This window comes from Pomacea canaliculata, linkage group LG1 (assembly GCF_003073045.1).
Source record: "Pomacea canaliculata isolate SZHN2017 linkage group LG1, ASM307304v1, whole genome shotgun sequence".
Lineage (NCBI taxonomy): Eukaryota > Metazoa > Mollusca > Gastropoda > Architaenioglossa > Ampullariidae > Pomacea > Pomacea canaliculata.
In genome coordinates this window covers 16,033,392-16,045,806 of record NC_037590.1, presented here as the reverse complement: position 1 = coordinate 16,045,806, position 12,415 = coordinate 16,033,392, and the positions used below count along the sequence as shown (strand labels likewise).

General features: G+C 45.6%; 1 protein-coding gene across 1 annotated transcript; it reads left to right on the top strand.

Moving 5' to 3' along the window:
• The first annotated feature begins 6,690 nt into the window (after positions 1 to 6,690).
• On the top strand, positions 6,691 to 12,040 carry LOC112558046. Its single transcript, XM_025228269.1, has one exon. The coding sequence runs from the start codon at positions 9,069 to 9,071 to the stop codon at positions 12,018 to 12,020; it is 2,952 nt and encodes a 983-aa protein (XP_025084054.1). The 5' UTR covers positions 6,691 to 9,068; the 3' UTR covers positions 12,021 to 12,040.
• Positions 12,041 to 12,415: the final 375 nt, after the last annotated feature.

Here is a 12,415-nt window from a genome sequence, read left to right as displayed (position 1 = left end):
CCACAAGAAAGGACGGCCACGAGGCACTCACCAGATTGGTCCATAATCAAATCGACTATAACTTCAAATCCAGCATCAATTAGGGAAAAATTTCCCGTGCTGAACCTGGGGAAATGTGATGCAAGCATCCTCGCTGGAAACATCAAAGAGGTGCTACTGTCAACAGCGCAGGAGGTTCTAGGGCGACACATGGATAAGAAAGAGCCATGGGTCACGAATGAGATCCTATATCTCTGTGACCAAAGGAGGGCCTTGAAGAGAGAAAAGAAAAGCAAACCTGAAGCAGCTACCAAATAAAAAAAAGTAAACGTTGCCATCAAGAAATGAATGAAGACAGATAGAGAGAATTGGATTCAGAGTCAATGCCGGGACATGGAATGACACCAGGTGACAGCAAAAAGGCCGACAACTTCTAAAGACCTTCACAATGACCAACTTTTCACAGAAAGCAATGTTGTACTCAACCGATGGACTGTAAAGACCTGTACAACTTCCAGCTGAAGACCGATGCTAACATCCTCCTAAACAACCAGACTAGAAACAGCGAACCTGCAGACCTACGAGTCCTAGAGGTCGAAAGAGCTGTACACAGTCTGAAGGGAGGAAAGTCGCCAGGCGTTGATAATATGCCGGCTGGGTTGCTCAACAAGGGTGGGGAGAAAACTACAAAGGCCCTGACTGTCTTGTGACAAAGAGTCTGGAAACACAAGGAATGGCTCAAAGAATGGAAGCAATCATTAATCATACTCCTCCCCAAAACAGGAAACAGCAAACAGTGCCAGAACTACAGAACCCTGAGCCTTGTCAGCCACCCAAGTAAATTCTGCTTAAGGTCATACAAAACCGCATCAGAACCACTGGAGAAGAGCTTCTAGAAAGAAAAAGACTGGCTTCAGACTACGTAGGAGCACAGTTAAACAGATCTTCAACTGTCGCTTCGTTATAGAAAAGCATTTTCTGCGAAAGCGGAACATCTACCAGAACTTCATTTAATTTAAAACGCGTTTTTCTATGTGATCCCCCCAACGACAGGTGCTGGTCAAGGGACGACTGACTGACTCATTCTACTTATTGGATAAACAATAATGTTAGTCACATTGTCTTTAGCTTCGCCTTTCAATCATCAGAAGCTATGCATCTGTCATCTAAACTATTTGAGTTTTGGTTTTCGATCTTCATCCATTTGTAAAGGCAAATTCACCAATAACCACGTTGTGTTTTAATCCGATTACGATAAAGATTCTTTGAAAGCAGTGTTATGAAAAGAAAAAAACCCGAGAAAAGATAAATTGAAAGTCTCAGTCTTGCAGTCTTGATAATCAATTGAGAGATGTTATTTCAGTAATATACATTTTGCATTAAGACTGCTGCTTATCTGGAAGGCTAACTAACATAAATCTCATGTTTTATTGTATGTGATACGACTGCCAAACCCACCTGACTGGCTTCCTGTCTAGTCTTTCATTGCCTCAGACTTTTCTGAGGTTGTTGATGGCTTCATTTTCTGACAAAACCTAGTGATGTTTACGGCCAACCCTTTCATTCTCACTTCCCACTCAAGCCACCGCACTACTGTGATGGCCTCACTAAGCCTGCCATTGTACGACAGCAGACGACATTACAAGAGCAGCCGTCGTTTGTCTTCCATTAGAAGACTGATAACAAAGCCTCCATCCTTCCTCAACCAGCATCCGACAACGGAAAGAAGGGAGGGACTTACATCTTTAGCAAGTAGCTGGAGTGGCTAAAAACAAAATACAAATATGCTGGCCTTGCCTCTTGAGGGGGATTGATCCTGTCATGCAGGCCACCCAGCTCAAGCTGTGACCAGACCTTGCAGCCCGTTGTTTCAACGGACGAGGGTCTTAGCCAAGGACTGAAGCACTCTCAGTGACTGTCTAGTTTTCCAAACACCATCTGCCTGCGCTATTTTAGAGCCTGTCACGTGGCAAACTTTAGGCCATCTCTGTTCATTGTAATCTTGCATTTTTTTACCATGTGTAAAAGTTGGACATTTGAACAACGCGACGCTTGAACAGATTTTGTCTTTTTTTTTCTTGAGCACTTGTGACATGAATATAAAATATACAAATAAAGATAATAAGTTAGAAACATTGGTTGACATACAAACGATGTTTGTGTAACTCGCACTTGTCGTGATTCTGAAATTTGCATTGTTTGGGTTGGTGAGGACAGGAAGTTAGAAAGATATGTGTATATTATAGAAGGAGGATCTGTTAGTAATTAATTAATTAGTAGTAATCAGTTATTAAGTAACCGCAAGGATGTACATGACTGCTCCGCTGTACAATTCGGAGATTTGTTACTAAGGGGAAGTAACCCCCAACCCCCAACCCCCATTGTCGTTCATACTTTTAGTTTATAATTATGTATTTCACTAATCTAAAACTAATAAATAATAACAAAATTAATTAAACTAATAAAGCTAATGTATAGACTAGCTCTTCTTGAAAGGTGTATTCTCTTTGCTTTCTTAATCTGGTTTAGCTTTTACCCTTCTTTCAGGCAGAAGGTGTTGATCTGTTTTAAAATCTGTTTAAAGAACATTGGGAGGAGTAAGGTATCTGCTTGGGGGCTACGACCTCTTGTTACAGACATCTGGCCGAGGGGTCAAAGAGTGCACTTATTCCATTTTTCGATCAGTTTTATGACACGTAGTTCACCGCGCACTGGAATTGTACTCAATATTAGATTAAATCGATGAAGAATCGGAGATAATATCAGAATTTCATTTTATAGACACCACATTTTTGCGAGGTCTCTGCAACAGCTTTACAAAAGATTGGCGGTACTGCTGTCGTCTCTTAGCGTGCAGGTGGTTCGTTTTCACTGGTAACCATGACAACCACTTTTGGGTACCTCCGTTTTTCTAACAAAGTCACCAGCAAGGTTCCTGTGCTGAAAAAAAACTGTACTCAAAGTAAAATGGAAAGTTAGCTTCCTATTAAAGAAAGGCCTTGAGGTTGATGTAGTTTTGTCAGGATAGAGACTTGTTGCTTGTTGAGAGGACACTAGACCCACTTCCCTACTTCGTTCATCAAGGGTTTTCAAGGGGCCGCATCTCTAGTCACCAGACAGGCAGAGGAATATCATGTAACAAGGGGCACTTCAAAACTCGAAGGTGCATCACTTCCCTTCGTTTGGATGTTGTTGACATACTGAAATTTTAAAAAGTATTTTTTTTTCAATTCTGAATGTTCTTTGCGTACAGAGAGGTCGCAAAGTTCGTGACTCTTTTCACCACCTAGACACTTTTTATAAGCACTGGAAAAAAAACCTTCATTTTAGAAAAATAAGCCTTTCCGAGGTTGTCTTTTTTGTGGTGGAGGGGGTATGCCACTTTTAAAAATGTTTTTAGCAGCCCTGATAGTCTCTGCGTAGTAATTTCTGCGCTCAGCTGGCAAAAATGATACCCGCAAATTTTCTGCCTCTAATTGGCGCAAACTGCAGGCACGAGAAAGCAAAAGGCCACATCATCGTCCCATTCTCCCAGGCTGGGCACGCCGGTGCGCGCGCATGGTAAAAAGTTGCTTCACATCCGGGGATGTCGCTGTATGGTATCCTGTGAAGAAAATTGTCACGATGGCACAAATTTCGGCGTCTCCTGAGGTGCTTTAGCTTTCATTTGAAGAGGGGCAGCCTTCCATCCATTTCGGTAAAATGTTCGTAAGCAATTTGTGTGGTTTTATGTTCAACATGAAGTTTGTATTGATTGTATGTAGAGAGTGAGAGAGTGCTGAAAGGCAGGTCTGACGGCTCACAAACCGTCCAGAAGCAAAAAATTGTTATTGCTGTTATTGTTCATTTTCATGCTTTCCTTTTATCATTATCAAACTTGGTCAAATATTGTCAAACTTCAATTTTTTTTTTTTTTTTGCTTTACATGTATTATGATGATTTATTGCATAAATCAGGTCACTACTTTCACACCTTAGGGTATTGTGGTCAAGCTTCAGGTTTCCACTGACAAACGTGAAGGAATTATTGCTAAACTTTAAGGCATTATGCTGGTTTTAAGGTATTGTTGTTAAAAATAAAGTTCTTGCTGTCCAGATTCAATGTATTATTGTCAAATTTTGCACCCGACAGATGGGATTCTGCAGTTCATCACCAATATCGTCTCCGCTTCACGCCATCACTGATACATGACTGTCAGATATAGTGATGGTGTTGACAGACGACGATGACACACAGTTGGTTGGCAACCAGGTTTGGCACTGACATGTGAAACCTTCGGCAAGATTTTTTTAATTGTTTTGAATTGACTAGTATGTGCAAAGTATATGATCATGAAGTAAAACAGCTGAAAAAACAGCTGAAAAACCTGGTGTCTGAAGTAATTTGCTCCATCATACTTTGCCAGAGAACGCAAAAAGGAAAGATTGAACCTTAGTCTCTAAAAAAGTTGCAGAAAGTGTGTTGTAGATGTCCTCCCTCAGTGACGTTGAGGCCCCTCAGTTCTGTGATTCTGCCCTCGGCTTCGCCTTTAGAGACACATTCTGAGCTTGAGGTTACCGCTGCCTACAGGCGACAATAACCTGAGTGGTATTTTTCTTGAACTCTGAGACTTGTTCGTTTTGGGTGTGCTGCCATTCTCTGAAGAAAACCTTGTTCCAAAAACCTGCTTTTTTTGGTCTGAATGGCTTTGTACGAAGGCTGCACGCGCAAGCACGCAAAGATAGACAGAGAAACAATAAATCACATTCAAAATCAATTACTGTGATATTTGTATATACATACATTAAAAAATTCGCACATATACATATACCTTTCTGCAGTGTTGTCCATAGGAATGGGAATCCCATGGGAATCCCATGGGAAACGTCCCATGGGATGGGATGGGATGGGACAGCACACATTTGTATTTCCATGGTAGTCGATACTTGATATTGCAAAATAAATTTACTGTTATTTCATTCATCAAGGATTTAAATCTTTCCTCTGAATCATCTATTGTATGTGAAGTAGCAGGAATTATAGAACAAAAGCCGAAAAGTGGTTTTCAGTGTTGTCCATAGGATTGTTAATCACATGGGAATCCCATGGGAAACATCCCGTGGGATGGGACGGGATGGGACAGGCATAAATTGCCATGGGATGGGATGGGACGGGATAGAAAAATATGTCCCATGGACAACCCTGCCTTTCTGGACATATTCGGGAAGGAAAGGGTGGATATTATCTATAAACAAATAATTTCATTTTAAGACGATTCTCTTGCAGAGTGAAGGACTCTTATGTAGCGTACACAATTGTCAGAAGTGTTTTTTTGGGGGATTACATTTATTGTACAGCTGAGACCAGACTAAACTTATTCCTCCAATAAAAAAATTTGTGGCATTACTAGAGGGTGGAGAGAGGGGTTGGGGGCTTACAAGTGTGATTTGAAAGTCATATTACTTTTCAAATACTGCACGCAGCATCCGACTGTGAAAAGGAGTTTATGTCTGGAAATGACATTACCGAGACCTGAACTTCTCTTTGATGTTTTTCTTGCGGCGTGCAGACCGGTGGCGGAGGAGAAGACAAATGTGCGGGTGTGGTGTATTTTGGGGCACGTCCCTGTTAGGCCGAGATTAAGTAGAATAGAACACAAATTCGCAGCCAGACAGATTTGTCACTTTGGTAAATTTACTGTAAGTTTAGTAACCTATAAGGGTGGACTTCATTTAGGTTGGAGAAACGATGAAGCTGTGGAGGTGTGAGGTGTTGGGGGCTCGATGGACATTCTGAAGATCGAGTACACGCATGCTCTCTCTCTCTCGCATGCTTCTACCCACACACACACACATATATATTTGTTGGTATATGCGTGATCTGTTGTGTTGTTCCCTAAATATATTGTCAATGAAAACTCTGCAATATTTTTTCTCTGAGAAATATTCCTTCAGCACGGGACAGGAATACACGAGTTTGTCGCGAAGATAATCTGACAAATAATCTGTCTGTAATGGATTGGGAACGTGTGCAGAAAGCTGCAGCTAATTCATGGCCTGACACCTCGGGTCGCATTCTCCCTAACCCTCTTAATATTCCTGGCGGCCACGACACAAGAGGTTCTTCAAGACCTCTGGAAACGGCGCCATGATGGTTCTTGCGGGTTGTGTCAGCACTTGGAGAGGTTGTGTCGGAGGTCTGCATCTGAGACGAAGACAAAGTGTCAAGTAAATGTCAGGAAGGCTTGTGTAAAAAAGACATTAAAACACGTAACTTTTAACTGGAACCACAAACAGGAATCTCTTCGGTGGCAACAACCATGCAAATCATCGTGGGGAGCCGTTGGCGTATTTCCTCTTTCAAATGTCCGTGATGAAACAGTCATACGTACGACTGTTGACAAGCGTGGGAAAGGTTTACCATTAGGAACAAAGATTTTCAGAAACTGCACATTTCTTTTGGTGAAGAAGAAATGAAAGAGAAGACTAATACAGTTATAGCGATATTCTGTTGGTTGACAGTCACTTCATTAGAGTGAAAAAATGTCTGATGACAGACAGAGCTGAGTCTCTCTCATCTACTGATGAGTATCACTTTCAGTTTTTTGGTTGGTTGGCTGCACGGCACTTTCTATAGACAATGAACGAGCTCACTAATGTAGGAAGTTTATATGGGAAAAGAAACGAACAGAGACTTCCTCTCATCCAATGTCATCCTCTTTTACGCAATCTGTTTGTCGTGAAAGAGTGGGATAGGGCTGTAGTGTGGGTTTGTAGATCTATTTTACTCTAGATATGACGTAATTTCTCGCTAGAAATTACGTCATTTTTACGTCATTTACGCGTGTGCGGGTGGGAGCGTAGGCTCGTGGTGGCTGTGAGGCGTGATTGGTTGTGGTGTGTCAGGTGGTATGACTGGCCAACAAGACGGTTACGAGACTGAAAGATCTAGAGATGCAGGCTGAGCGTTTGGACTGAAAGAGAGAAAGAACTGGACGACAAGCTGGGCTTTACGAGATACCTCTAGGGAGAGACAGTGATCTTGACATCTCAAGTCTTCCTTTGCAATTGTCCTTCGCCGAACTACTGAGAGAAAAGGACCTCAACCTAGAAGGTGATATAGCCACACGGTCGTACCTGTGCGTTGGAAAGAACAACTTCGTCCGACCTGACGACCAAGTAACGGACAAGTGTTCCGGCCACTGGTATCGGTGTTGCGTCCATACCAAGATCGTCGGCCTGCTAGCGACAGTACGAAGTGTACCTTCCTCGTACTCCTCTCGTCGCGTGCCGATCTACAGAAGACCGAAGTCTTCGGACAATATTTCTTCTGCGGCGCGACGAGAGATTACCATACTGCATCCGCCATTGGACAGTGCAGTGACAGTTGTGCGTGTGTGTTCTGCAAGAACTAATCTCCACACCACAAAGTCGAGAACACAGCTAAGTGGCGTGCGCATAAGGAGTGTACGGGGAGAGTGTGTGAGCAGTATTGTGTGAGGAGTATTGTGTGAGGAGTATTGTGTGAGCAGTATTGTGTGTATGACAGATAAGGTTAGATCTGGCTCTCAGTTATCTGGACATAATAGAAGTAGGGGAAATAATTAGGTAAACGGGACGGTCTAGACAACGATCAAGGGTTCATACTTTGTAATTGTAATATTTTTGGGTTTGTATGAACTTCTGGAAATAATAATTAACATCTTTTAATGCACTAAATTGCCTCGTGTTTTACTTTGGGGTATGCGTGCTTGGGGGCTCGAGCTGGTTAGAGTGGATAATTAATAAGCAATTTAGTGTGGTAGCACGTGGTAAGTGTCGACGTGGACTTGGTGGGGGTATAGACGGTGTGTTGGACTGGTGATAGAAATCGTACCCCTTACCAAATCTACGGACCCTGCCCCAGGTTTGCGACATAGTGGTAGGCTCTGTCCGGGATTGAATTGAATTGTATCCCTTTGAAGTAGTCCAGGTAGCTGTGAGTCACTGTAGAGGCTGAATGTGCTTTGGTAATCAAGCCAAGCCTAGTAGCTAGCCTTAAGGTACACACTGTTTTGGTATATACTGTTGTATATTGTACGCACGTGCTTCGTGTCGCACGTGGCGATTTGCAGCATAGCCCGAAATTGATACCTGTGTGCAGGGCTTGTTGTAAGTTGTTTTATCACACTAGCCGAGAGAGAGTCGGTGTGATTGGGCAGGGTATCTTGGATTAGATAGCCTGGCGATTGCTGCCTTACTTGCTGTTGTCGCTAGCTTAACAGTGGAGTGATTTCGTGTAAGCTAGTGGAGGGCACAGTGTGTGTGTAAGGAAGCAGAAGGCTGGTGTGGAGTGAGGTTATTTTGGAGAAGATAACCTGATTGTTGCTTTGCTTACTTAACTGTTATGTTGTTAGCTTAACGATTGGGTGATTTCGTGTAAGTTAACGTAAGACTGACAGTGAGTAAGTGTGTGTTATATTCCTGATTACGAACTGTGTAGCTAGCTTGGCTTGGTTACCGTTGCTGCGAGCTTGACGATTGTGAGTTCGTGGAAGCTAGCACAAGACAGGGGGGTGGTCCATTCGCAAGTGTAGTTGCAGTTACGTGATAGGACTAAGTTGCGGAGATGGCAGATAAGCTGCAGGCCGAATTCGCTAAAACCGCTACTGAGAAGAGGGAAGAGTTCAGAGCGGAAGGGTTGAGGGCAGAGTTTAGCGGCAACAAACTCGAAAAGTTTGTAAATGATGAAATGGCAAACTGGAGAGCAGACAAGAAAGCTTGGGAAGAACGGGAAGAGAGGGAACGCCAGGATAGGAAAGAACGGGAGGAGAGGGAACGCCAGGATAAGAAGGAACGGGGGAGAAGGAACGGGAGGAGAGGGAACGCCAGGATCAGAAGGAACGGGAGGAGAGGGAACGCCAGGATAAGAAGGAACGGGAGGAGAGGGAACGCCAGGATAGGAAAGAACGGGAGGAAAAAGAGAGAGAACGCGAGGAAAGAGAAAGAGAGAGAGAACGCGAGGAAAGAGAAAGAGAGAGAGAACGCGAGGAAAGAGAAAGAGAGAGAGAACGCGAGGAAAGAGAGAGAGAACGCCAGGAAAGAGAGAGAGAACGCGAATATGAGCTGAAAATGGCCGAACTTAAACTCAGAGCCGAAACGTGCGCGGATAGAAGGTTGAGTAGCGGCAGTGAAAAGGAGTTGGTAAATAGTGAGAGCGATGCTTTGGGGGCTGGAAGAGGGACCGAAGTTAAGATGGCGCCGTTCGATTGTAAAACTGACCAGATAGAGAGGTTCCTGACACAGTTCGAAAAGCTGGCCAGGGCGAGTCGGGTACCATGCGATAGTTGGGCGATTCAGTTGTCAGGACTTCTCCGCGATAGCGCGAAACAAGTCTATCACCAGCTAAGTGACGAGTCGGCGGACGACTATGAGGTCCTGAAAGCCGCTTTACTGAGGCGCTTCCAGGTGACAGCCGAGACTTACCGTCTCCGCTTTAGACAGGCAAAAAAAGAACAAGGCGAGACACATGACCAATTCCATCACCGTGTGTTACACAATCTAGACAAGTGGTTGAGTATGGCTAACGTAGACCCGTCCGACCACAAGAGTGTGCGGGAGGAACTGGCTAAGGAAGTAGTGATGGGCAGTTACCGGCCGGACTTAACATTCCATCTGGAGGCGCACGGAGCAGCCAGCCTTGCAGAAATTGCAGTCGCTGCCGAGCGGTTCGACGCAGCGGAGCAGAAACGGTGGAAAGGGAGGAAGGAGGCTGAACGGAACGAAAAGCCCCCCATCCAACCCAGCAACAAGGACGGCACTGTAAGCAAGACGGTAACTCACCCCAGGAACGGTGGTCAAACTACCGGAGAAAGACCGGAGGCTAAACGAATGAGTAACAGTTGCTTCAAGTGCGGTAAAGAAGGTCACATCTCTCGCGACTGCCCTCAACGGAAAGTGAATGACCACGCTTCGCTTAATACGTTAATGGGTGGAGACATACACAGCCTGGTGACTACAAGAGGTATGGTAAATGGTCAGGAGTACGACATTGTGCTGGACTCCGGCTGCACGTACCCCGCAGTGATTGACAGTCGCATGGTCGCGCCAGAAGATAGGACAGGTGAGATGGTGGCGATTGAGTACAATGACCGGGACATCAGGAAGTTTCCCGTGGCGTACATTGACATCGACTGTCGATACATTAGCGGAAGAATCAAGGCCGCATGTTTCGACAATCCCAAGCACCCGATCATTCTGGGGTGTCGGCATGTCATTTGTCCGGATCCAGAAGCTCATTGCGCCGAGTTACATGCTATTACCCGCGCGCAAGCTGCTCGTAAAACCACCATCCCTTTATCGGTCGCCAGCCCCGTCGAGAACACCACCCCAGCTGAACTGCGGAAACTACAAGCCGAAGATAACAGTCTCCAGCGGCTGCGAGACTCAGCTGTAACTGGGAAGACAAGAGTAATAGGCGGCGAGGAGGTCAAAGTGGTAGTCAAAAGGGGAATCTTACTGAGGCAGGTCAAGGGCAGAGACTTCGAACGGAAGCAAGTGATCGTGCCCAAGGAGAAAAGAGTCGAAGTAATGAGATTGGCTCATGAGGGTATTTTTAGTGCTCACCACGGGGTGGCCGCCACTCGTGAGCGGGTCACCGCAGAATTTTATTGGCCAGGAGTTGCCGATGACGTACAACGGTATGTGCGCTCGTGTGATATTTGCCAACGGACAGCGACCAGAGCCCACGTTAAACCGGCCCCATTAGGGGAGGTACCGGTAATTGACGAACCGTTCAAGAGGGTTGCAATGGACCTGGTCGGCCCGATCAAACCGGCGACTGAACGAGGTCATCGGTATATACTTACAGTGGTAGATTATGCCACTCGGTTTGCAGAGGCCACAGCTCTCAAAAACATGGAGACCGAAACTGTGGCTGAAGCCCTACTGGAGATATGGGCAAGAATCGGTATACCTGAAGAGGTGCTGACCGACCAGGGTAGGCAATTCGTGAGTGCAGTAATGTCCGAAGTAAACCGCCTGTTGTCCATTCATCACCTGACGACGACGCCTTACCACCCTCAATGTAACGGGCTCGTAGAGAGGTTCAATGGTACTCTCAAGACTGCCCTGAAGAAGTTGTCGGACGAACGACCACGGGATTGGGATCGGTACATTCCGGCGTTGCTGTTCGCCTACAGGGAAGCGCCACAAAGTTCGCTAGGGTTCTCTCCCTTTGAACTCGTATATGGACGAACGGTGCGAGGCCCCATGGCCGTATTACGCAAGCTATGGACTGACGAGCAAGTGCAAGGGGAGGTGAAGACGTGTTATGAATACGTCACCGACCTACGGCAGCGGCTAGAAACCATTAGCGAGCTTGCACGAGAGAATTTGGGGGAAGCAAGAACCAAACAGGCCCAACATTACAACAAAAAGGCGGTAGTAAGAGAATTTGGAGTGGGGGACCGTGTGCTGCTACTGTTACCGACCGCACACAACAAGCTGCAAGTGCGATGGAGAGGTCCGTATTCCGTCACTAAGAAATTGAGCGGCCTCAACTACCAGGTCAAATTAGGAAACAAGGAGAAGACGTTCCACATAAACCTGCTAAAGAAGTACGTCGAGAGGCCAGCCTCTTTACTTTTTGCCGCCGTCGTGAATGAGGAAGAAGAACAAGACGCCGCATCGGCCACCCAGCTCCCGAGCTGTCCTATGGTGCAGAAAGAGACGCATAGGGACGTGTGTGTCAGCAGTAATCTCACCGCGGAGCAGAAGCAGGAAGTCGAAAACCTACTTGCTACTTACAAGGACGTCCTCACGGACAAACCCGGTCTGACTACGCTGACCGAATTTTCCCTTACAGTGACCGACAACAGACCTATCAATTTAAGACCGTATACGCTTCCGCATGCTAAATTAGACGCAGTTAAGGCCGAACTGCAAGAAATGTTAAAGTTAGGGATCATAGAGCCAGCAGAGGGCGCATACTGCTCGCCGATAGTGATGGTCAAGAAGAAGGATGGAGTTACAGGTTTTGCGTGGATTACAGACGTCTTAATGCAGTTACCGAGTTCTTGCTGAACCGATGCCCGGACCAGAAGGTATATCACAAGGTTAGCGAAGGCTAACTACTTCAACGCGGATGGACTTGACAAAGGGATACTGGCAGATACCTGTCAAGAAAGAAGACCGCCCCAAACTCGCCTTCATAACGCCCGTGGGGTGTTATCAGTGGAGAGTCATGCCCTTTGGGGTGCAAAACGCACCCAGTGTCTTTACGAGGATGATGCGGAAATTGCTGGAACCTTTGGCGGACCGTGGGATTGAAAGCTTCATGGACGATTTGCTGCTGGCCACAGAAACGTGGGAAGAGCATATCAAACTCTTGCGTGATCTGTTGTTACGTCTCAAAGAGGTGGGCCTAACAGCACGCCCGACTAAGTGCGAGATAGGTTGTACCAGCCTCGAGTTTTTAG

What these genes read in the sequence shown, in the direction of transcription:
- LOC112558046 (XM_025228269.1), top strand. Translation starts at nt 9,069, where the DNA reads ATGGCCGAACTTAAACTCAGAGCCGAAACGTGCGCGGATAGAAGGTTG.